At 35.8% G+C, this 26,667-nt stretch overlaps 2 protein-coding genes across 9 annotated transcripts; one reads left to right on the top strand and one right to left on the bottom strand.

Annotated features, from left to right (window-relative positions):
* The first annotated feature begins 1,960 nt into the window (after positions 1–1,960).
* LOC109004161 (F-box/kelch-repeat protein At3g61590-like) lies at positions 1,961–5,322 on the top strand. Of its 2 annotated transcripts, XM_018982622.2 has the most exons (4): positions 1,968–2,263; positions 2,436–2,646; positions 3,675–3,788; positions 3,995–5,322. In XM_018982622.2, the coding sequence occupies exons 3-4, from the start codon at positions 3,701–3,703 to the stop codon at positions 5,131–5,133; spliced, it is 1,227 nt and encodes a 408-aa protein (XP_018838167.1). In that variant the 5' UTR covers positions 1,968–2,263; positions 2,436–2,646; positions 3,675–3,700; the 3' UTR covers positions 5,134–5,322. The 2 variants fall into 2 exon arrangements, with proteins under 2 accessions (XP_018838165.1, XP_018838167.1); XM_018982620.2 differs by lacking the exon at positions 2,436–2,646 and having other exon boundaries at positions 1,961–2,263.
* A 1,161-nt stretch (positions 5,323–6,483) lies between these two features.
* Positions 6,484–26,184, bottom strand: LOC109004159 (WD repeat-containing protein 43-like). Of its 7 annotated transcripts, none has more exons than XM_035692249.1 (12): positions 26,000–26,183; positions 24,828–25,181; positions 23,744–23,898; positions 22,888–22,976; positions 22,209–22,758; positions 21,068–21,232; positions 20,062–20,225; positions 19,830–19,909; positions 19,137–19,248; positions 18,568–18,642; positions 18,315–18,480; positions 6,484–6,763 (listed from the first exon to the last, which is right to left on the bottom strand). In XM_035692249.1, exons 2-11 carry the CDS (start codon positions 25,175–25,177, stop codon positions 18,334–18,336), a joined length of 1,887 nt encoding a protein of 628 aa, XP_035548142.1. In that variant the 5' UTR covers positions 25,178–25,181; positions 26,000–26,183; the 3' UTR covers positions 6,484–6,763; positions 18,315–18,333. The 7 variants fall into 7 exon arrangements, with proteins under 7 accessions (XP_035548142.1, XP_035548141.1, XP_035548140.1 ...); XM_035692248.1 differs by lacking the exon at positions 6,484–6,763 and adding an exon at positions 17,628–18,104; XM_035692247.1 differs by lacking the exon at positions 6,484–6,763 and adding an exon at positions 17,628–18,109.
* Between the last annotated feature and the right edge of the window lie 483 nt (positions 26,185–26,667).

The raw sequence follows: 26,667 nt of genomic DNA on the forward strand, positions 1-26,667 counted from the left end.
ATCAATCATTATTCACCACTCTACACTTTACGTCATATGAAAAATATTTTCATATCCTATAAAAAATATTCTTACACTCTATAAAAAAAAATTATAAATATAAAATATAAAATTGAATAGTAACTAATCCATAACATTTTTCTATATAAAAATAACGAAGAACTTTTTAATCGTTTGACTGATATCACGTTAAAAAAAGATAATTAATAGGACGATGAACGATAATATTTTTTATTAGGTAAGGTAGACACGTAGCCATTGTGCCTTTAACTCACCCTAAAGTAAGAAAAAATATACGTAATTTCTTGCTATTTATATAACTTCCATACATCATATTTTTTTTAATTTTTATTATTTTTTTCTTTTATCAAATATTTAATATATAAATAATTAATAGAATAATTAAATTAGTTTAGAAAGAATAAACAGAAAAAAAAATTAAAATTTTTTAAAAATATATAGTGTGTGAAGGTTGAGAAAATTGTGTAGCATTACTCCTAAAGTAAACCCAAACTCGGAGGTTTTCTTTTATGAAAATTGATAGATATATATTATATATTTATTGTTATAATTATATTTTAAATGTGAGATATTTTTTATAAAATAATGTATAAAAATAATATTATTTTATAAAAATACTCAAAATTTAAAATATGATTATATAAAAAGTAACTTTATACTCCATACTCTCATTATATTTTCATCCAACCATGTAAGATATAACATATTTATCATCATTAGATGATAAAAAAATTATTTAATAAAAAATTATTCAATAATGATAAATATGTCAAATCTTACAGAGTGATATAATAATATAATGTATAAAATTTTCCTCATATAAATGGTTATAAAAATAGTTATATGCGTATCATTATTCTTTTCTTTCACTGTTGGAATGCAAATGGGAGAAAGAAAAGAACCGAGCAAGCGAAATGCAAAACAAATATGTTCAGGATGAGAATGAAAATGGACAAAAGGTGATGAATAAACGGACAAAATGGGGATTGATTAGTAAGACAAATTATTATTTCTTAGAATTATCTTTCCAAATTAAGGAAAGTTTGAATTGTTCAAACAGGTATTTGAAACAAAAATGTATCTATTGAAAATAATTTAATTTTTATCAGTTATTATTCACTATCTTACACCCTACATTCTATGGAAAAAAAATTATCAAATATAGGATACAGAGATAAATAGTGACTAATGTATAACAAAATCCATTGAAAATAATAGGATATGTATCATGTGTGTCTCACATTGACTGTCCAAAAGTTTTACCATTCAAGAGCCAATTATAAAACTTTACTAGGGGTCGTTTGCAATCAAAATCCACTTCAATTCATCTCAATTTATTTCATCTCATCATTACAACTTTCTCAAATTTCTATAATAAATAATTTAATTTTTTTAAAATTCTAAAATAATTTTTTCAAATTCACACACAAAATATAATAAATAATTCAACTTTTATTCTACTATTCACAAACCATCTCAACATATCTTAACGCATCTCTGAATCCAAACCACTCTAAAAGAATTCTTAACAATTTTCTTTCACACATTATTTTTTTATAATTATTTAATGAGAAATATTTTAACTATAAAAAAATTTCATAAAAATAAATCTACAACTTGACGTTGTTTAATATAGTATATTAGATTATAAAATTATTTTATTATAAAATAGATCAAATATATTATATAAAATTACGTTAATTCATAAATTTACGTTATATGAAATTACGTTAATTCATAAATTTACTTTTATAAAATCTATTTACGACGGTAACACTTCCCTTTAAATTTTTATAAATCAAATATTTATCTTTAGATTTTACTCCCTAAAATTTGTAAAAAACAAAATTGTAGGAAAACCGCCCTTCCCTCTGCACTGTGCCTGTCGTTTTTGTTATATATATATTAAAAATTTAAAAACAGCAAAAAGTAAAGAAACAAAACAAGCATAGACCGTCTCTATCGCTCCCCCGAACTCTTTATTTTCTGTGTACAGAGGCTGCTCACTGCTAGGCCTGTCTATCGGCCAAATCTGGAGCAACCCATTTCATCTTCTTTTTTTCTTTTTCCTGCCATTTGAAGGGAAATATTCTGCACAGACAGTTTTCTTTCCTACTCTGTATTGAATATAAACTAATTCTATTTTCCTTGATTTATCATTCATGTACGTTAAATCTAGAGACTTGGGCCAAATCTGGCGAGACTCATTCGGTCACTGACTGTGGAGGAGTTTTCAAACAAGGTATACTCATGATGGGTTTTCTTTTGGAATTGTTTTTACTCTTTTTTTTTTTGAAATTATTTTCTGTGTTTTCACTGATCTGTCTGTCTCTTTTATGTGTGTTATTGGTTTAGTTGTAGTTGTTGATGTTATTGCTTTTTAGTTATATGGGGTTTTGATGTTTGATTGACAGATCTCTGTGGTCCAATATTTGCCTACCGAACATCATTTAATAATTTTAAATCAGAAATTTCTCTTCGAGTATAATGTTAAGAGTACGGTGAAAGATGTTCATGAGGAAAGATCACAACTTGTGCTTGGACTGCTTAAGGCATTGCGGGGAGAAATTTCCTTTTTGTTGCGAGAAATATGTTATTTTTATTTTCCGGTTATTGTTCCTAAAGGTAATAAAATCTGGTTTTTTGTTAACAGACTTATGTTTTTCTTAATTTCCTTTATGTGAAATACTTTCCCCTCCGAGCATGTACGTGGTCTCTGATTAGTTGTTTCAATTTGTTTATTATTTGTTTAGTTTTTTGTGTGTATGCATGCAATCTCTTGTTTGGTTAGTTGTCTGAATATGGTATTGTTCCTTCTGTTCATGACAACCTTCTCAGGATATCTGAAAAATATGTCCTGGGATGTTGAATTATTTGTAGATTGTCAGGAGCTGCAGGGTTTTTTTTCTCATGGTTCATCGTCTCTGTTTGCCTGGCTTGTAATAAATGATGTTTACATTTTGTTATCATTTTTTCTTCATGTAGAAGGTATGGAGGTAATTTAAATTTGTTAGAGAATGGAGATGAATCCATAGTTCATGTATTGTAGACACAAATTGCTTGTCATGTCTTAGGACACCCTATTAATTCTAGAAACTATGAATCTGAGATTTTGGTTACAAAAACTACTACCAAGGTTCAATTTCGCTTTTGATCTGTACTACCGAGATCCAAATATAAAGTTTTAACACCTTTGGTTATAGTTTTTATTTTTCAAAATTAATCCGAAGATTCAATCCTTTCATATTAATAAAGCATTGATGAGTTCCTAACATTTTTCATCTGTATGATCCACTCACCAAGAAAGAGGATAACAGGTTGTGGTTTTCTTAATCTAATACAAAATATTTGCTTGATGGGCTCTTGTGAGGGTGATGAATCACTAAATTTTCTTGTATGTGTGTGTGTGCTCTTAATGTTCTTCCCATCTTGTGACTTTTGAAAATGATTTATGGTGCCTTTCTGATTACATTTTATTTTGATATATTCTCAGATGCTCTGACTTATAGTGGTCCAGGGCTCCATGCCTCGGTCATATCTCTTCTTATATAATAATGTATTCTCAGGAGCCATGATTTATTACTTGTTTAATATCAAGAGGCGCTGATCTCATTTCCTGCATTACATAATTAATTTATTTTTCTTGGGCTCAGGTTGTTGCTTTTAACTCCTTTTGGTCATGGAGGGAGAATCATCGTGGATCAATCATCGCCTTGATGACATCTCTGAAGAGATTGGAGAGTTTGACGGCTGGGTTTGGATACAAAGTTAGTTTCAACTAATCTCATCTCATCTAATCACTACAATTTTCTTAAATTCCCACACAAAATATAATAAACAATTCAATTTTTTCAAATTTCAAAACAATAATAATATTAAAAAATAATATTTTAACAATATTTTATTCAACTTTTAGCTTTCATCTCAACTCATCTCATCTAAACTCACCATTCAAACCTCACCTCATTTTCAGAGCTTAATGATGAAGGCAATAACGAAACTACTGCAGTTTCTCTGGAGTTGATCCTGCCTGATGACCTGTTGGAACGGATCCTTGCCTATCTCCCGATTGCAAGCATTTTTAGAGCAGGTTGTGTGTGTAAAAGATGGAATGAGATTGTTAGTTCAAATAGGTTTCTATGGAACTTTTCACATGTACTATCACAAAAACCATGGTATTTTATGTTTACTGGCTCTGGTGAACCAAATGGTTATGCATATGATCCGATCCTTCGGAAGTGGTATGGCATTGAACTTCCCCACATCAGGGCACCCGATTGGTTCATTGCTTCATCATGCGGATTGGTTGGCTTCATGGACAATGACAGCAGACGCGAACTTTACATCTGTAACCCTATTACCAAGCGCCACAAGAAGCTTGAGGAGCCCCCAGGTTGGAAGTTTTCTGATTACATTGCCCTTGCAATCTCAGTGAACAGGATATCACATGGTTATCTCATCACAGTAGTGAAATCTAAGCAAGTCCCTGAAAATTTTTTCCAATGGGATATCTCAATTCATATTTATGATTCAGAAACGATTTTGTGGACAACCTCTTTGACAGAGGTTTTAACAGGTTGGAGAGGTGGTGATGAAAGTGTGATCTGCAATGATGTTTTGTACTTTTTGATTTACTCAACTGGGAGTGGTGCACCGGAAAATCGTCATGGCCTAGTGGCATACAATCTCTTTAGCCGCTCTTCCCATGGTTTATTGGATAGGTGTTTTATTCCAGTACCCTGTGCTCTTACATGTGGCCGCCTAATGAACCTAAAGGGAAAACTGGTGATGGTGGGAGGAATTGGCAAACAAGATCGGGCTGACATAATTAAGGGAATTGGCATCTGGGTTCTAAATGGGAGGGAGTGGCAAGAGATTGCACGTATGCCTCATAAGTTTTTCCAGGGATTTGGGGAGTTTGATGATGTTTTTGCTAGCAGTGGTACAGATGATCTCATATACATCCAGAGCTATGGAGCTCCAGCACTTCTTATCTTTGATATGAACCAGAAGCAATGGAAATGGTCGCAGAAGTGCCCTGTGACAAAGAGGTTCCCACTTCAGCTCTTTTCTGGTTTTTGCTTTGAGCCCAGACTTGAAATTGCTCCATAATTTGTTTCACTTTAGATTCATGTGGTGCTATTGATGAATGTGTCTTTGATTACAGTGGCTTTATTTTGTTTCCATTTACCTTCGCCTTCACATCGAGTCATTATGAAAATGTGTTTTGAAAAGTTATAGAGAATGTAAATGCAGATAAATCTGGCTCATTCATGATCATGGGAATATTATTATTTTTTTCTTTTTGCCTTCAGAAAAACCGCATAGATTAAAGTACTTCTTTGAGACCCTTTCTTACGATGTAGATTTATGGGCTTATCTTTTTATAAGAAGCATTGCTGTCACTTTCTGCTTCAATTTCCCTAAACTTATTCTTTTTATTTTTTCTTTAAACATACTGTTCAAGTGTTCTTCTTTCACATAGCTCAAAGGGGCGCTTCTGATAGTCCTTGGACTGAAGGAGGATCTCTTTCCATGCCCAAGGAAATTTCGAAGATGGTTCTCTTTTTCTTTTTCAGATTGGTAATTCTTCCTTCTCCATATCAAAATCTTTGGATTGGTACTTTTTTCTCTTTGACGAGCTTTGCTGTAATCCCAAGTTTTGAGATGAACTCCCATGCCAAATGGATAGACCATGACGGGATTGGCGAAGACAAGCTTATTTGGGCCCCTTTTAAAAATAAGATATTCAAGGTTCATTTGTCCCTATTCCCCATGATAACATCACCTTTCCTTGAAAGAGAATACGGCAGATTAAGGTCTCTTTGAGAGCTACATTTCTTGTCTAGGCAATCCTAAGAAAGATTCTCACCATGGACTATATGAGAAAAAGGCACAATGTGAAAGATGTATGAAAAATCAGTGGATCATCTTTTGCTTTATTGTGAGATTACTACTAATTTGTATTTAGGAGTGAATTTGGTCCAGTCTAGTCGGTCCATAAGAGTTGTTTAAGACCGGATCGGATCCTTTCAGTCCAAGATTTTCCCACCCTGGACCGAACCGAACAATCTTTGGAGTTGGACCGGACCGGTCCCTTTTAATCCAGTCAGTCTAGTCGGTTCGTCGGTCTGATCCAATACCAAATGGGCCAATCCTAACATCCTTTGTTTTTCGGCCTTATAGTGAAAATTCTAGTACGTTTTCAGTCCACTAACATTTTATCAAATTTAAGCTAAAAAATAGCAAAAAAGAACTTGAAAGGAAAATGAAAATTCACTACAAAAAATTAAAAATTGTCTATTTCCATTCAAACAACTGAAACAAGGTTATCAATTATAGACTCATAATAATAAATTTAAAAAAAATAGAGATAAAAAAATTTTAAAAAAAAAATCCCTAATCAGTAATCATCCAAATTGCAAACTCCGAATAAATAAATAAATAAAATAAAAATAAAGACAACTAGCCATAGGCCCATAACAATGTAACACAAACTCCAGTCCACAACTCCAAGAGTCCAAATAAAAGATAAAAAAAAATTAAAAAACCAAAAAAAGTAAAGTAAATGACACAAAAATTATTACAATTTACCACGCATCTAGGCTCTTAGCCATGGCCCACAACCCACCTACTAATAAGGCCGAACACAACTTTGTAAGGATGGATCACCAAACGGCAAATACTACTTGATCTCCTCGCAAGCTTTCAGCACCAAACGGAAACATTACTCCAAGTCTCGCTGTGGATCAAATAATTAATTAAGCAATATTCAACAAATCAATGCCTTCGTGTTCGTGCATTGTACATATTACATGATGCATGTACACTTGATCATATATATATATATGGCATTGAAGAATATCATAAACTATTAAATTCCAATATTCCAGACATTGAAGAATATCATAAACTTCAATCTACATTGTAGTATATTCTTCTGAAAATTAATTCAACAAATTATTGGGTGTAGACATTGGAGTAACAGATTTTCTAACTAACAGATTTTCAGCAACTACAGTCTACTGTGCAAGGTAAAATCTGAAATGATGTAAATATAGTAAGTTTTTTTTTTTTTTTAATTAAACCTCCTTTGTATTACTTATGAGATATCTGTATACAAACTTTCCTGTAAAACAATGCTTTGGATTTCTGGTGGAACACTCTCCATCAAGATTTTTTCCTCAACTATAGAAAGAGACATTTTTGCAAGCTTATGCGCAACTTGATTACAATCTCTAAACGTATGTTGTACTATCCAACTTGGTATGTTCTTCAATACTCCTTTCACATCTTCAACCATTTGACCAAACCATTCCCAACTTTCCTCTTCACTATTTACTGCCTTCACAACCATTAAGGCATCTCCCTCAAAAACAACTCTATCCATATGCAGATCTGCACATAGTTTCATTGCTCTCCACAGAGCTTTTGTCTCAGCAACTATTGGACTGTAGTAACCTCTCTTCGAACTGCACAGGGATACCATAACCTCCCCCTTATCATTCCTTGCAACAATACAAATTCCCATAATACCTTCCTTTTGATTCAAGCCAGCGTCCCAGTTAACTTTCACCTGATCACAACGTGGGGCCTTCCATTTGCTACCTCTTCTTCCTATTGCAGAAACCACGTCCATTCCCTTCACAGATACCTGAGCCATCTGGAAATCTTCTAGTGTTGCTGCAGCTTGTTCAAGAATTGCACCAGGGTTAGCAAACTTTTTTTCAAAGATAAGATTATTCCTTCTCAGCCATACCCCCCTCATCACCACTGTCACCAACTCCAGCTCCCCTTTGAGTAACTTTTTAAACCACATATCCCACAACTCAGTAAGTTGCAGCTCCTCACTCGACCATTTCTGCAAGGGACTCTTCTGTTCAGCCCAGACATCCATTGCTCCTCGACAACTCCATACAGCATGAGTTACAGACTCCATCTCTGATTCACACACAGGGCAGCAAGGATTGTCCACCACTTTCCTCTTAAACAAATTCCTTCTAGTTGGTAAACAATCATTTAGAGCTTTCCAAAGAAAAACTTTAACTACTCCCGGCACATTTAAGCTCCAAATCTTCTTCCAATCAAGCTTTGCCCCTTCTAACTGTTCCCATTTTTCCCTCCTCTTCCTTCCCACCTCTAAATAATAGGCACTTCTCACACTAAACAGCCCATCTTTTGTAGATCCCCAAATCTGTTTGTCAGGCATACCAGATTTACTCAAAGGCAAGCTGCACACAACCATGGCTTCATCCTCATTAAGAACCTCCCTTATCAGAACTTCCTTCCATTCCCCACAATTGGAGTCAATGAATTCACTAACTCTCGCCTCTCTGCTAAGAACAGCAACAGGAGATTGAATACAGTTAGTTAACAAAGTTGGAATCCATTTGTCACCCCAAACCTTTATATTCTATCCAGTACCAACTCTCCATACCAAACCTGCATTGAGAAGTTCCAAAGAGCTCCATAAACTCTTCCAGATCAGAAAAACCTGGAGAAGTTCCAAAGAGCTCCATAAACTCTTCCAGATCAGAAAAGGTCTGTGGCCTAACTTTGCATGCAGTAACTCAGAGTGTCTGAAGTACTTATCTTTCAGAACCAAAGCAGCCAATGACTGAGGATTTGTGAACAACCTCCAACATTGTTTGGCTAGCAGAGCAGAATTAAATCTTTCTAGCTCTCTAAACCCCAAACCCCCCTCAGCCTTTGACACACCCATTTTTGACCAACTTCTCCACTGAATTTTTTTGTCATTTTCCTTAAAACCCCACCAGTATTTTGCCATAACCGCTGCAACTTCCTTACAAAGTTTTCTAGGTAACTTGAAAACATTCATATAGTAATTAGGAACAGCTTGGATAATTGCTTTCAATAGAACCTCTTTCCCAGCAGGAGATAAAAACTTGTTCTTCCAGTTATTCACCTTCTACCACACCTTATCCTTTATACCTCTAAAGGAATTATATCGTGACCTGCCAACCATAATTGGCAGACCTAAATACTTCTCACAGTTTGTAATCAGTTTTGCCCCAAGTTCCTTTAACACACCTTCCCTCACAGTTGACTTTGCATTAGGACTGAAAAAAACAGTGGTCTTCTTCTTATTCAGACTTTGACCCAAGGCCTTCTCATATAACTCCAGGATACTCATAATTATCCTCCATTCAGACCAGCTTGCTTTACCAAAAATAATACAGTCGTCTGCAAACAAAAGGTGAGTCACTCTTGTACCACCCCTAGCCACGGCCACACCTTTTAAAACCTTCTGTTCCTCTGCCCGATTGAGCATAGCACTCAACCCCTCAGCACACAACAGAAAGAGGTAGGGAGAGAGTGGATCTCCCTGCCTCAGACCCCTTGTAGGCTTGATCAAATCACCCGGGCTCCCATTTGTCAAAACTGCATAGGATACAGTAGACACACAATCCATTATCAACATCACCCATTTCTCACAAAACCCCAACTTCCTCATAACCTCCCTAAGAAAAGACCACTCTACTTTGTCGTATGCCTTAGAAATATCAAGCTTTAGGGCCATACTTCCCACCTTATCCTTTTGCCTTGTTTTCATAGAATGCAAGACTTCATATGCAGCTATAATATTATCAATAATAAGCCTTTTACGGACAAAGGCACTTTGGTTTCTTGAGATAACATTCCCTAGCACTCTCTTCAACCTATTCGCAAGAAATTTTGCAATGACTTTATACATCACATTGCAGAGACTAATAGGTCTAAAATCATTTACTAATTTTGGCTCTTTAACCTTTGGGATAAGGGCAACAAAGGTATGATTCAGTCCACTATCCATCCTTCCCCCATTTAAAAAATTCAACGCAACCTCACACACATCATCCCCAACAATACCCCAATATGCCTGTAAAAAACATGCCCCATAACCATCAGGTCCTGGGGACTTTAGAGGGCCCATCATTTTTAAAGCTTCTAACACTTCCTCCCTTGTAAAAGACAGCTGCAGGTAATTGTTCATATCTTCAGTAACTCTGCCCTTTACAGCATTTAAACAAGAATCAATGATGCTGCTAGAAGGGGCAGCAGTAGTATATATCTCAGAAAAATGGGATCTAAAAGCATCAGCAATCCCTCTTTGATCCAATCTCAGATTTGACTTTGAATCCAACACAAACAAAATCCTGTTCTTTTTTCTTCTCTGGTTAGTTCTTATCTCCCATGCAATTTCTGTTTTGCTCGTTGCTTCCACTTCAAATCCTCTTGCTCTAATAAAGACCCCACATTTTTCTGAAGGGATCTGAGTACCTCTACATTCTGTGGCCCTTATTGATCCTGCACCTCTTGAATTCTTTTAGTGAGCATATCTATATCTCTTACTCTTTCTTTGTCTTTTCCCCTGAACCATCCCACTAGATCCCCCTGCAAGCCTCTAAAAGAACTTTAACTCTCTTTATAGGATCTGCAATTCTGCCCTCTCTGTTCCAACCTTGTCTTACCAGCTGCTCACAACCCTCTTCTTTTATCCAGCTTGCTTCAAACCTAAAAGGAAAAATCCTTCTACCTTGTCTTTCCACAATTCCCATTATAGATAATAGGATAGGTAAGTAATCAGAACTTCTCCCTGCAAGTCCCTCCACCCTAATCTCCTTAAACAAAGCCCTCCATAGGTTATTTGCCACACATCGGTCCAATCTTTCTTTAGTAAAAGAACTGTCAGTGTGTCTGTTGCTCCAGGTAAAGAAACCACCCTGACAACCCAAATCAAACAGACTGTTACTCTCTAAGGCCTCACGAAAATGGGTCATTTGACTCTCACATCTCTGGTTTCCCCCACATTTCTCTGCCTATGTAAGAACTTCATTAAAATCTCCAGCAACACACCAAGCAGCCTGGTTTGAAGGCCTTATTTTGTTCAGTAAATCCCACGAGAGCTTCCTTTTACTCACATCCGGGTGCCCATAAAATCCTGTAAAAAACCACTCACCCCTTTCCCCTTTCTTCCTTATCAAAACACTAATGTGCCATTGTGAGAAATTTACTAGCTCCACCTCCTCCTCATGCTTCCAAAACAAAGCTAATCCACCCCTTCTTCCCAATGGATCCACACTTACACAACCATCCATTTGTAACATTCCCTTCAACCTCTCCAACCTTCCTCCTTTCACCTTGGTTTCCATTAGGAAAACCACATCGGGCTGCTTGTTCTTCACCATGAGGTGAAGATCTTGAACTGTCCGAGGGTTCCCAAGCCCTCGGCAGTTCCAACTGATGATTTTCATAATGCCTAGTGGGGCTGCATCACAGCCACCACCTCACAGAGATCCTCCGCAGGCTCTGCACCCTCATTCATTCTTGCCTTCTCTCCTCCCACAACCATCGCCATTTCATCAACTTCATCAATCAAAAAACGTTTATAGTTAAGGTTCGAAAGACATACCAAACTAGCCTAATCCTTTTCCCTTGCTCTCCTTTTCCAGCTCCTTCTTCGCTCCTTAGACTGACCTTTGACATTTGAGGTTGGATCTACTTCTAGCAATTGATCAACCCGAGAAGAGTTGGAGTTCAAATTTGGAACTGAGTCCTCCCCCTCCTCTAGCCTTTTTGGACCAATCCTCCCACTAACATATGATTCTCCCCTATCCAAACTCTTCTCCTCCTCCTCCTCCTTTGCCTTAGTAATAACTTCCTTAGAGAAAATTATAGGCTCCCCCCCCTTCTTAAGTCCCTCCCCTTTCATACCATCCACCCTCTCCTCCTCTACCTCCTCAGAACTTTTTTCCTCTCGGTTAATGTTCCTCTTTCTCTTATTATGTTTTCTATTCACCACCCTTGCTCTCAACCAGGTCCCATGTTGTGCTCCTTCCCCATCCCCTCTCCCAGTACAACCATATTTCCCATGAACAATGCATCAACAACTGAAACACAGCTTTGGTAACTTTTCATATTGAAAAGGCACCCAGATCATTTCTCCCGAAATATTGACAATTCTTCCTCTGGCCAAAGGAGCCCTCAGATTGCACTCAATCTTCACTCTTAGATAACAACCCCATGCCATTCCATCATCATTTACATCAATTTCTCTCACCCTTCCAATCGAAGACCCAATCTGCTTCCCCATCCATTTATTCATGTATCCTAACGGCAGATTGTACATTTGAACCCAGAGTTCTGCAGAATCAAAGTCTATTAGATTTGTTTGAGTTTCCCCATCATAAACCTTTAGCACAAACAGTAAATTGTCAAAAAGCCAGGGGCACCCCTCCAGTACTCTCGCACTTGCTAGGGTAATAGCAAAGCAATTGAAACCAATCTCTTCAAAATCTAGAGGTTTCCCCACCCTCCATATCTTCTCCATTGTCGCCTTTACTATTTCTTTCCCGATCCTTCTCGTCGAACATATTTTCCCCACCAAACTTCTTTCTCCCCTTCTCCTGATACTCTCATCCTCCCCTCCATTTACTTCGATAGGAGTATTTTCTTCTTCATTAAGCCTTAGTCGACTCCAAACCTCCTCTATCTCCTCCATTTCTCCTCTGCAACCCACCGTAGTGAGTACTGACTCCGCCCTTTTCCTCCCACTGACGCAGGAAAAAAACAGACTAACAAACTCCACCTTCCAATCGCCCTTCAGCAAACGGTTGAGAGAGAAGACTTGTAAATATAGTAAGTTAGTAACTACATTTTATCCAACATTAATAAACATGTTAGTGGATATCTATCATTCTAGTCAGCAACTACATTTTATCCAATTTTCGGCCCTAGTCCTTATATATAGTAATATCAAAGCATATGACTTTAAAATGACATGAATTTCAGCTTGTTTTTCTTGGCCCATCCATAAAATTTCAAGTGTTCAGCAAATTAATTCAAGTCTTTGTAGTATATTCTTCTCACCTCATTAATCTGCATTAGGTGTAGACATTGTATTTAACGCCTCTATAGAGTTTTCAACCTCCCCAACAAGTTCTATGCATAAAAGATTAAAAAAAAATTATATAAATTTACATAACATATATATCATAAAAGATATAAAAGGAAGTAAATTTGTTATATACGCATATCTAGCTACTTCTCAAAATCCTTCACCTCATCCATTAAAGTCCAAAGACTGATTGGAGTAGAAGAAGAACAAAGCCAATTCTGTGCACAAATGAGACCCTCAACCATCATCGGAGTTAAACTACTTCGAAAATGATTAAGTACACAACTCACTATGCTAAATGCAGATCTAGAGGCCACTCTTGATACCGGCATTGCAAGTACATCGTGTGCAACTTTTGAAGATACACGATATCCAGCTGAATTAACTTTCTACCAATTTAGAATGTCAAAACTCGCATCTTGTTCCTCACAACTTTCAACTAGGTATTTATCAACCTCTAACTTGCTTTCCAAAGAGTTTTTTTACTGTAACCGTTGCTTAAATATTGTCAATCTCTGTGCCTTCCTATCTTCAAATCTACTAACTGTAGGATTTACATCTTCACATGAGAAACTTGTGCACTGCTGTTGTTGAACAGAATTGTTTTCTTCTTCATTTTCAACATATGCCTCATACATGCAGGCTAAAGCATTTTTCACCTTCCAACTCTAATCAGCCACTTTTGTTATATCATGGACATACATTGATTCCAATGCAAAGTCAAGATATCGCATATTATACTGAGGATCAAGGATTTTCCCAACATACAACAACATATTCATATTATCCATGTTGCCCCAATATTTGTAAAATTGTTTTCTCATATTTATGGTCATTAATCCCACCAAGGGGTTCCTTCTTCACCGGAAAAAGAGTTACAAGTTACATACTGACCCCCCGAAAAAAGTAAAGTTGCATCGTGAAATAGTTGAACAAACCTCACAAACAACATTACCTTCTCTCAATCGATATTATTAGGAGACCCTAACTTCTTCAACGTCCTCATATTCACCACATCATCGTCATCATCGTTGTCTCCAATATTACTAAGGAACCCCAAATTTTCTTCCTCCAACCGTTCAAAAGCTTTTCAAAAATTTCTAGCCCTCTCCAACATAAGATAGGTGGAGTCCCACCTAGTCGGTATATCTAGACAAACATAACTTTTGCATGTAATCTCTTCCAACTGTACACATTTCTTAAATGTACTCCACCTTTGAGAGAAAGATTTAGCATATTTCACAACACCTCTCACATTTGCAATAAACTCGTCAAATTCTTACAATCCCTTATAGACGATTAAGTTTAAGATGTGGGCACAACATCGAACATACAAGAATTCATGTTCCAAAACAGTGTCACTCATATATTTTGTTTTTTTTTTTCAAATAAGAAATTGCTCCTTTATTAGAACTTGTATTATCAAGAGTGATTGCTAGTACTTTCAGTCGTCCATAGTCATGCAAGCACATCCCTATGGCTATACCAAATGTATCACCCTTGTGATTTTCAACCAAAGAAAAAGAAAGAATTCTCTTGTGTAGATTCAAATCATCATCAATAAAGTGTGTGCAATGAGAAACATATAATTGAGATTTTGTACGGATGTCCATGTATCCATGGTGAGGGAAATTCGTTGCCCTTGAATATCACTTCTCAACTTATTTTTTCCCCTCATATACATACTAAAACAATCATTTGCAACCGTAATACGAAATGAAATCTCTACCCACTTAGGGCAAACAACAAGTATAAACTTCTTAAAACCACCCTCCCCTTCAACTAACACAAAGGGCAACTCATCAAGAATAATCATCTCTGCTAAGGCTTGTCTGCAAGCCTCAACACTAAATGCTATGGGCAAAAATCCCCCACTACCACTTCCTTCATCCGCCTTCCAACCTAGAGTAGTTTGGTACTTATCCGTCTTATTAAACGGATGTTTATTACATTTTTTTTCAATATGATACTTCATGGACTTTGTATCGTTGGTTTTCGTATCACATGCATACGATGCACCACATTAATTACACGCAGCCTTAGGTTTAGTTGGATTACCTTTTGGTATTCTTGTAAAGTAATGCCAAACCATTGACCTAGCTCTACCACTAAGTGGTCCACTAACACTCGATTTAGTATTTACATTGGGTGGGAGTGGAGGAATGCCCTGTGTTGACTCGTTCACGTCATCTGTAGTAGTCTTTTGAAATGGTTTCTTTTGTAGGGCAAGGGTCCATCTAAAAAAATAATCAAACAAAAATTAGATTAAATTTAAAGTCCAGATTCAAGAAGAAAATGAGAAAGTTCAGCCTAAGACGTGTGCTAGTGTGCATTTTGTGTGTGCTGGTGTTGTTGTGCTTGCTCATTAGTGATTCTTTCCATGTCTTTGTTGCCAGCAGAAAAATTAAAACATAACTAGGTAATAGTATTGTGGTAGTTTGAACAAACTTGTTAATGAATTTGACATCAATAATAATATGTTGAGCGGTTTGAAAGCAATTGCAAACGATTTTCTCTTTGACAAAGGGATGGGTTACTACCTTTTATATATCCAACCACTAGAAGAAAGCGATGGATTGATAATTAACACTGACCAGTTGTTGCAGTACTCATGAATATATATATATATATATATATAAAGTAATCAGACCAAAAATAAATAATAGTTACACATGAGACTAATAGTTACTATAGTTTTGGGTCATTTTGGGCCCAGAAATCAGAACATTCACTCGAGCGAGGTTTCAAGCACCTGTCGAGTGGACGTTTAGGGCAGACACTTACTCGAGCTGATTGTCGAGCGAGTGTCGAGCAAACTCACGGGTTGGCCTCCTGCTCGAGCTGACTGTTGAGGGGTGTCGAGCGAACTCACGAGTTGGCTTCTTGCTCGAGCCAAGGTCGAGCCACAATCGAGCAGGGTCAAGCTAGGGTCTAGCAACAGTCAAGCCAAGCATAAGGTCAAATTGAAGTACTAAACTATATCTCCTCCAAATCAATCCCATTAAACTATAGATTAATAAAACATATACACCAAAATTTAGGTAAGAACTTTAGAAACTTCATCCACAAGCATATATACCATATATAATATGTATATATAATTGATGAGATGAACTAATATGCGGTTCTCCTTGTGCTTGAAACTGAGAACATGCATGTATCCATTCAATTTGGTATTTGGTGCATGGTCTAACCAACAGGCACCAATCATGCAACAAGATAGAGCAAATGGATAAATGAGTTGTTAGTTGACAATATTCTGACTCACAAATCAAGATATGGGAATGAACAAATCTAACAATTTCTATACAAATTTATCAATGATTAATTATAATCACTACACTGTAAATATGTAAATCTATTCAAAGAGAAATTTCACTACATTAGGAGAAATTTGAGAAAAGAAAATGGGAGAATCAAGATCATACCTTAGGTCCTTAGGGGGCGGGGCTGCAATGATTTCGAAAAGGGGCTGGAGTCTACTTTGCTAAGGTTTTGCCGTTTGCATGATGACTGAGAACTGAGAAGGAGTATGAGAGAATGGGAGGGAACCAAGATTCCCCCCGCAGGGGTGGGGGGGGGGGGGGGGGGGGGGGGGGGGGGGGGGGGGGGGGGGGGCGGGGGGGGGGGCAGGGGTAATTATGTTGAAAATGCATTGTTAGGATTGAAAATAATTCTACACGGCATCATTTCAATAGACGGGTTTTTTAAAAAAATTGAGTTGATTCAGTTTTAATTTTGCTTCCCACTAGACCTAAACGTGCAGGTCTAATTTTACACTAAACCGGCATATATCGATTTTGATATTTGAATAACCGATACCGCATCAGTTACACCCCTAAATCGGTACTTTCGATTTTACCAGTTCCGGTCTAGTTCAATCCGATTTTTCTAGTATATTATATAATATATATTATAGTTATATTATAGACTATAGTGATATATTATAATATATAATGATATAGTATTAATATAACTACTAATACAATAGACTATAGTAATAATATATAGTTATTATTTAAGATTTTAAAATTTAATATTGTATTAATTAGTAATTTATCATATAATACAAAATTATTTTATATAATATATAAAAAAAAACATATAAAATATAAAAAATATTTTATACAATATAGAAAATTAAAATATATATATATATATATATGAATCTGTCCGGTGTTAGAAAAATGAAAATAGAAACTGAACCAATTTTGATCGGTTTTGAGAAAAATGAAACTGATACCAGACAAACCCACCGGTTCGGTTCGATCTGGTTTACCAATTCTTTTTTTCACCTCTAGCCATGAGAAAATATTGGTTCAAGTAAATATATTCCAGCAGAATCTAATATTTGGCATTGTGATTTATTTATTGTCATTGCAAAGCTTAATCTAATAGAGAATTGTGTTCTTTTAAATAGAAAGACATTACTTCCATTTATATCTGGCAAGAATGAAATTCTAGGTATAAAAACCCTTTCCGCATTGATGGCCAACTGAAATTTCCGCATCAATGATATTAAAACTAAAGTTGCAACAATTTTTTTTTTGTATAAATAAAAAATTATATATATCAAAAGGAGAAACCAAATACACTGAATGTATACAAGAAAACACCTTGCCCAAAATGACCCAAAAAGTCCGTGAAAAAACAATCCAAAATACACCAGACCCGACCTCAACCCCTTATTTCCCGTAGAACTAAAATTGCAACAAATTAACCGTGTACCATGGCATAAACCTTTAGAAGAATTTATATTTCTAAATAACATGATAGGACATATTTCTTAAGCAATAATTCGTGTGGTGGAAGACAAAACTGTGCCTCATTCAGCATTACAGGCAAAAATTAAAAAAAAAAAAAAAAAAAAAAAAAAAAAAAAAAAAAAAAAAAAAAAAAAAAAAAAAAAAAAAAAAAGAACACTCGATGGACAAGTCTGGACATGACCCGAATTTCCTCCCCATGAGCAAGGAGGAAAACTAGAAGAAAACAAAGCTGTAGTCAATAAGACAAGGCGAGAATCAGCCTGACCACAGAAAGGTTTGAAGTCGGTTAATTTGGCACCATTGGTAAACAACCTGGTCCAAATTGATGTACATCCTGCACCATTTGTTAACCCTCTTTTGATCAACATGAAACTGGTAGAAAGGACACCCTTACTGTCTCATCCATAGATTTCAGCAGCCTTGCCTACATGAGGATTATGACCTTTACTCCAAGCATGACTAAAACCTTGAGATCAAACTCCAAGTACCTTACCAGGCCTTGAAAATGTCAACCAAAGCTCACGGATGGATGCTCACATAATTATCTCTTCCAAGCTGTCTACCTCCTAATTATATAGGCTTCTAGAACAAAGGAAAAATAAAATCTCATTGTTCTTAGTAGTATTTACCTCATATGGTACAATGCACCTAGCTATTGTCATCACTGCTTAATTCAGATTCATCATCTTCTTCTCCATAAAGAGTTTCATCAACTTCTTCACCCTGATCTTCACTTTCATTTATTTGGCTATCATATGCCGAAATCCGAGTTTTGTTCTGCAAAGCCCTGTCAATCTGTAAAAAGAGTATGAACGGTGAACTTAAAAACCAACAAATTCATAAGATAATAATGCATTAACGAGAGGATGCGAAGTTAAAAACCTGTGCCATCACAAGTTGCAAACGACCCGATAATTGTAATAAAGGTTGGATGGCAGCACCTCTGGGTTTAGTAATCTGCATGAAGAAAAACATGATTTAAACATGTCATCCAATGTATGACAACTTTAGATCAAAGCTTGCTTCTGAAAAGATATTTTTACTCCCCCACGTTAAGACATTAAATAATCAGATCCAGAGAGTATGATCGCCCATTGATCAATGACCCCACATTTTTATCTTTATTCCCATTCAGCGAAGTTATAGAAATGAAATTTTTTTATGAATCTTATGGCATATCAAATATCCTAATTAAATCAAACATTAATTAGGAAAAAAAGGCTTATCCTTGGGCCTTTCTAACACCTTATAATCCTCCCCTTCTACAACCATCCATCAAATTCAATTTGTACCACAAAACTGTAGATGAAGACATATCTAGATGTATAATCAAATGTCTATAATATAAGCACAAGCACAAGGTTGTGATCAGAGAAAACATGACTGATCCACTATTTCATATTTATAAAATTAAACTCCAAAAAACTAGGAAGAAATTCACAGCATTTCACCTTGTATAAGGAGTTGAGTATCTGGCTTGTCGGCTCCTGAGACATAACATGATGACTGTGATTCAAAAGTATATGATATATCCATGGAAGGGCATACTTTCCACTGCATGTCCTGTTAAGACAACAAGAATATTCTTATCATCTGGAAAAATGGCAATTTGAATCTCAATAAATATCAAAATTACCTGGTGAGAAAGAGTTCAAAATAGAAGAGGCTGAAGAGCTAAGAGGTGAAGAAACCAAACGGATAGGTAATGAAGAGTCAATGCTACAATAAGATGAATAGTCCTTTTTTTATTACTGGAAAGTAATAATAAAGTGATAGAAGAGTTAAGTGGCAGGAAAGCCAAAGAGACAAGAAATGGGTATTATAAGATGAAAAGTCTTTTTTTTTCTCTCAATTGAATTAGTAATCATAAATGGTAAGAAACCTTTCATCTTCAAACCTTTTTATTTTAAATATTAATATAAAAAAATCGAGAAGATTAATTGTGGTACAATACAATGAAAGGCCTTTTTAGTATGTTAAGGGTTGGGATAGATCAATAAGATAAAATAAAAAATAAAATCAAGAATGAGTTGGCTCAGTAGAATACAAAGAAGATGCTTCAGAAATTATATGGTTAATAGATTTCTACATAAAACCGATTAAAATATATTTACAACACCATCAATAGAAGAGAAAGGACTAACCTAAATTGCCACTTGGACACGAACACTTGCAGTAACTTGTATGCATCACTAGGGTCCATAGATAGAACAGATGCCCTTATCTGGTAGAGGAAACATATAAAGAGTAAATAACAATGGCTGATGGTTTCCCCTTTGTTTACAGGGGATGAGGAGTATGTGTTGTTGAGTGGGGAGACAATGATATTTAGTTTCTGACTTGATAAAAAAAAAAAACAATAGAAATCAAACAAACCTTCTTCGGTGGCATTTCAGATTCAAGATTAACACCCTTGAATGTTGCAAAATCAACCGTACAGTCTAATGTTAGGTCATCTCCATTACTAAGTATCCCTAATGATCTCAGCTTGTCCTCCATGCAAAATGCTTCAGTTTCCACTTCTACTTCATCCATGTCATCTGCACAGACCAGCAGGCATATAGGGCCAAGCAGGAGTACCATTAAAAAAACTTTCTTTTACTCTTCTAAAAGGAAAAGTTGGTAACAAGCAGCATATATCGGTCACAGACCGATGAAATAGAAAGACATATGCCACTTTATCGTTTCCTTTTCTAAAGAGGAAACCCATATTTTGGCCAAAGGCCACTTGGTCCATGGCCATTGCCAGAAGTTCAGTTGAAATCACACCAACCGCAATTTTACCAAATAGAGTAGATTATGCTGAAATATAGAGGAAATTTCACTTTAAGAAAGTTTAACTTCATGATTTACATCATAACCTGTGAAAAATATAGAAAATTCCACATTAAACCCTTGTGCAAACATGCATCGATTGGCATTACTTCCACAACCCACCCAATATGGCAAAACCACATACAACATCAGGCTGTGAAACACTAAAGGCTCTTTACCAATAGTCATAGATAGTGAGAGATCGCTGCAATGGAAAACCCAAACCCATTTCCATGCCCATGCTTTTGTCTGGTGGCTACTCCTCCCTTTAGTCTGCATATATCCTTTCCTCCACTTTTTATCTGTAAGAGGCGAGCTTTTTTCCATCCAAAGAGATTTGTGTGGATGATTTACCAGAGTATATTATTCAAAACCACTCAAATTTAACCTTTAGTGGACGAGAAATTGTTCAAATTATCAGAAGAACAAGCACTTCCTAAAGAGTCATTAAAAGAATGTCCTGGCCCCAAACTGATAAATTAAAAATCAATTTATAAACCATATGAGAGACTAGTATAAGGCAAAAATATAAAATGTTACAAGATTCTGGAAAGTATATTAGACATACCTTCACTCTCTACAAGCTTGACTTGACTGTTACTGCCACTCGAATGAGCCGTTACCTCATCAGGCTCAACAATCATATTTGTATATGTTTTCTTTTTTTCATGAGAATAAATCTTCGGAATAGGAAGTACGGCATCCTCCGCATTTGCGCGGTCTAATGCAGTAACTGTTTTATCACCAAACAAGTTTTTAAAATCAACACAATAAAATGTAACTAATGAAGGAACTAATATCAAAGCAGATCACTAAGCATATGAGAAATGATTTGTACAAGCCCCAAATAGACAAGCCCTTGAAAAAAAGTGGACCCCACCTTAAAAAAGTTTTAAAAAACTATTCTTTATTAGTGGGACCCACTTTTTTACAAAGGGCTTGTATGGGGCTTGTCCCTAGCATTACTCGTTAAGCACATACACTGTTATACTTGGTGAAAATAGACAATATACATCGCATATGTGCATTATCCAACACCAAAAATAAAGGAAAATAAAATAAATGCAAGCAAACTGTAGGAATTAAAAACGAAAATAAAGCACTAATAGTAAATTCAGTCACAACATGGTGGCTACACTAAAAGAGTTTCCATGTGAACCAATATAGTCAGACCATCTACAATAATTTTCGAAGCAATAGCTTAGCTTCTGTTGAGCCACTCCATCAATTCCGGAATTAAATAACAGTAAATTTAAAGAATTTGAAAGGTCATGGAATTTTAAATGTAATGGACAATTATTTTTGTTTCATCTATAACATTTCATCTTCTTTCCTATTTATAAATTCATTAAAAGTGGTAATTGAAGAAGTCAACATTCGAACAAGTTCACAATCAGGTTATAAACAAAATTAAAAATATAATGGAGTTAAAAGTCAACAATTTATTCCCACACATCGTGCAGGTGTGACTATTTTAATAATCTTCAAACTTCATTATGGAAAATGAAAGATAAGGAGGAGCAACTAAAAAGTTTCATATAAGATTATTGTGCAACTGGATTTATCAAAGCAAGAAAACACTCAATCCCAAGGACCTACTTTATTTTATCTATTATATATCAATTGTTTTCATTTTCTTTTCAAGAAACATCATGACTTTGCATTAACAATAAATAGAACAGGGAATATTTTTCATTACGGACTCATACCTCTATTTTGAAAATCTAATCCTTTCTTAGATTTGATGCGAGATTGACTAATTGGTAGAAGAACCCCATCATTGGAGATATTCAACCTTATATCTGAGCCAGAATGCACTAAAATCTTCTGAAAGGATGGCTTTACTGGCAACCCATAAGCAACAAAGATCTGCCCAGACATAGGTTTGGTAATGGCTTGTAATTTTGCAGCAAATATTGTAGGTAATGCACCCTTATGATTTATAGATAGCATGTCCTCAAAAGACAATGAGACTTTTGTGGGCTTGTTATTGCGTAGCTCCTCAATGTTCTGACCGAACCAAAGATAACAAACCCCAGCTTCTGAAATAGCCAAAACATATAGACCTGCACCACTGGCTTCCCCATTATCAATGCACCTGCTGTCAAGTACTACAGCAGGGTGCTCCATTGCAAGAACACAGCTCGCTGACTGCTTTTTGCTGCCACTTATCCTCCATACTGCTATATATCTTTCACCAACAGCAGAGGAGAGAATGTACTTCCCATCTTCAGAAAAAATCATACAGCGAACAGCCCCCTATGAAGAGTTAAGAAATAAGATCAGAAAGTTGGAAAAGATAACCACACAGACTAAATATTCACTCATCTAAAGAGAATAGGAAAAAAGTGTTGACACAACAAGAATATAGAACTGCATCAGACTTACAGGATGCCCAGAAAACTTCTGCATCTTTTTGTAATCAGAACTATTGAAAATCTTCAACTGTGCAGATGCAGTTGCTAATATCTTCCCATCTGAGGAATTTGCATCCAAGGTGACAATGTCAGAGGATTAATAAGTACACAATAATTTATTTCTACCTAACACATGGAAAGTATTCTCCCTGAACACTCAGCAGTTACTTCATTTATGTTTAACGTTCTACAATTTCTTTTGTTGTTGTTGTTATTATTATTATTGCCATCATCAGAGTTATGCTAGATGCTATCCCCACTCTTATCCAACTATACTGATGCGGCACTACGTACGACGCTTAAATCAATTCTTGTTTTTTAAAATATATATTCAAAAGTTGATAGGAAATGTCACATCAACATAGTTGGATGAGAGTAGGATGATGGTATAGTATATAGCATTTTTTCTTATAATATTATTATTGCTATTACAACCACTACCATGTAGCCAGACAAGATATTTCATATGACACGTGGTCTCGTCTAAAGGGGCTCTAGTTCATACAGCACAACCTCCAATACCAAATGATTGAATAAGACCTGACTGAATCCCCTAGATTAAAGCATCACTGACCATCTGAATTTTTTAATGTCATATTCACTACACAGTTGACTATATATTCACTTAACCACAGCACCACATTCTAACCATACAACTGCATTATTCCAGATAAAATACTTCGGTAAGATTTTTTTTTTTTTTTTGATAATTAAAATACTTCTGTAAGATATTTATGTGCACATACAACATTACTGTTCTCAGTACAATGTGTTAACTCACCACCACTTTAAGGCAAGAGTACCACCAATATGTAAAGAATATTTACCTGACGAAACAGATATACGGGAAATTGCCTTTGTAGAAGCTCTGAACTTCTGCAACAGGTTTCCCGACAGAGAATCAATTTCACATAACATGCCATCAGCACCTGCAGTATAAATACAGGAACCATTCGTAGGAGATGAAATGGCATTAACACCCCTGCACATGAGCGAGAGAGAGAGAGAGGAGGGAAGGAGAGGAGTGGATTAGGTCCACCAAATATAGATAAAAACATTACAGCTAAACTAAAATCATTCATTGTTAATTTCTTCCGTAATTAATTACATATTAAAAGATTCTTATCGCATGCCATAATAAATAACTATTCATATCACATATTTAAGATCTTTTCTGGTGTTCCCTTGAAAATCTAGTCTTTGACCGCAGAACTTTCACCACATTACCAACGTCGTGTTTCTACAAACAGTTTCTAGTTATATTCATTTTCCATTCATTTTCCTATGAATAAAATCTCTTGATTACCTATATAAAAAAAAAAAAACTACGTGTACCTGTTGTATACACCCTGTGTACTTAGATGGAACCTCTGTGCTCACTAATAGAATCATCTTACCATCAACAAAAAAAGTATCTCTTTAGAGACTTACAACTATCAAGAGAATGTTCCAAAACATAGGATGTCTGCCTTGTAATTTATTTGTCAGTTATGTCGACAGTGCTGGTATCAACAACCAAGTCTACTGATATCAGCAACAGCTCCAGCATATTACCCAGTTTTGGGGGTCTGTCTAGGCCTTGGTCAACCAAGGTCCTATGGATCAAGGAAAGAGGTGAAGTGATTAAGAAAAGAAGAAAGAATGTGAAACAGCATTCAATATTTGTCAAAAAACAAAAGAAAAAAAAAAGATGGAATGCGGTCTACTCTAATCGTGGGTTACAACAGAAGCCAGCTAATCTAAACGCGGGGCTTCAAAGATAAAGCTGTCATGATTTAAAGATAGATGGGAAAAAATTATAGCTCACTTATAAATCTAATATGATCGTACAACATATGCAGTAGCATATCAAATCATGGCGCAAATAAACTTTATCATTAATCAAGTATGTGATTTTCACGATAAACTCACCCAGGGTGGCAGTCGCTAATTCTCCATTTCAATTGACCAGCAGAGACATCCAGTGCTAAAATATCACCACTACCTGTTCCTAAGACTAACAACGAGTAACCAAGCTTCCTTTTTCTCTTTCTGTCCAAAGATAACCACCTCATGCATGTATAATCAACTGAAAGGTGCCCTCTTTCATGTCTTGTTAATATATTTATCTCATCAGTTGAGGTGATGTCTGAGAATTCAGTCTGTATCTGGCCCTTCAAAGTTTCCCAGATCTTAATTCGACCATCTCCAGAGCTTATGGCAAAGAAGTCTAAAGAAGGACTAAATGATGTCAACAAATCTCTGATATTTGATGATCCCATAACCCTGAAATGTGCACTTAACTTATCAGTTGCACTTAACTTATCAGTTTACCTTACTATGGAACAACTAAGCAAGCTTTAAAGCAAATAATTCCAAGATCCCTTTTCTTCAATTTGGTCGCTAAATTAGAATAGGGAAAAAACAGCACATTTCGGTAAAAAAAAAAAAAAAAAAGAAATGGTGAAAAACATAGTAATAACCATCGAACATTCTAAAGTTATCATCTTCGGGTTCATAAAAACAACCAAAGTATGCACACATGAATTTTTTTTCCTTGGGGTAGGTAGGGCATAACTTACGCACATCAGAGAAAAAAAGTACAAGCAAGCGAACCCACAAACATGGACGTAAAAACAAGTTCAAAGTGAAATATAAATTCAATAGTAAATATTTTCAAGGACTCGTTAACTGATACCTAAAGACAGTGCTCTACAGGGGTAACCTTAGGCTTACAAAAAGATGAGCTTCCAATGTTTACCGACTTAGAGTCGTCTTTACAGCTTAAACCCCCTTAAAACCCGTTGATCCTACAAGTACCACGTATTGACAAATTTTACAAATGGATAGTTTATGATCATTGATTCCAAACTTCCAATGTTCAAAACTTCAAAGTTCAAACAACAAAATAAACTAATGAATCATGATTTAATGAACCCGTCAGAGAGAGAGAGAAAGAGAAACCGTGGCTGCGGCGGACAATCTTCTCAGACTATTAGAAAGTTTTGTACTAGGATTTGTAACAAAAAAAAAAAACCCAAATGTTATCAACGATTCAGAAATTTGAAGAAATTCCTAAGAAACAAACAGAGAGAGAGACAGACAGAGACAGATAAAAAAGAACAGGAGAAGTGCGTGTTGTTCTTCGTGGACGACGGCTGGAGACAGATGCGAGAGTGGCGGTCGAGACTGACGGTTTTGGTTGGTGTAGAAGGCACTGTCACACGACGTTCCTGAGGTGAAGAAATCTACGGAGGAAGATGAAGTATGATAACTGGGGAGTTAGACGAGAAGGAAGCTGAGTTCCGAAGTCAGTTAGGGTTAATTGGTCGTATGGGCCTTGGCCCAAGATTTAATAAAGAGCCCGTAGTGGCGCACTGCCTAGCAAGAAGTTCCCTAGAGTTAGCTGAGGACTCAATCCATGTAGAGGACTATCTTCATTGTATTCACAATCATCTCTCTTGAGATATTTATATGAAGTATCTTTTTCTCAAAAAAAAATAAAGAGCCCGTTTGAATGTTAGTCCGTAGTTAATATTGAGTTGTTTATGGGCCTGCAAGCCCATCACGACTATTGTCTTTCATCTAGTAATTAGTAACAGTCAGGTTGTTTTTGGGATTCTTCCATTTCCGTTAGTACCTATTTCACTATAGCTCTAGTACGAGTTTGTTATATCAGATTTTATAATACAGAAACACTTTGGAACGGAAGAACCTTTCTCTTGCGTTTAACGGCATATTTTAATGACAAATTAACAATCCACATAGAAGA

This window comes from Juglans regia, chromosome 7 (genome assembly GCF_001411555.2).
Source record: "Juglans regia cultivar Chandler chromosome 7, Walnut 2.0, whole genome shotgun sequence".
In the NCBI taxonomy this organism is placed as follows: domain Eukaryota; kingdom Viridiplantae; phylum Streptophyta; class Magnoliopsida; order Fagales; family Juglandaceae; genus Juglans; species Juglans regia.

What these genes read in the sequence shown, in the direction of transcription:
- LOC109004159 (XM_035692249.1), bottom strand. Translation starts at nt 25,177, where the DNA reads ATGGGATCATCAAATATCAGAGATTTGTTGACATCATTTAGTCCTTCT. An exon ending in AGAAGTTTTCTGGGCATCCT is followed by an intron (nt 22,759 to 22,887) that starts GTAAGTCTGATG and finishes AACTCTTCATAG; the next exon opens with GGGGCTGTTCGCTGTATGAT. An exon ending in CAAGCTTGTAGAGAGTGAAG is followed by an intron (nt 20,226 to 21,067) that starts GTATGTCTAATA and finishes TGGTCTGTGCAG; the next exon opens with ATGACATGGATGAAGTAGAA.
- LOC109004161 (XM_018982620.2), top strand. Translation starts at nt 3,701, where the DNA reads ATGGAGGGAGAATCATCGTGGATCAATCATCGCCTTGATGACATCTCT. An exon ending in CGGCTGGGTTTGGATACAAA is followed by an intron (nt 3,789 to 3,994) that starts GTTAGTTTCAAC and finishes CCTCATTTTCAG; the next exon opens with AGCTTAATGATGAAGGCAAT.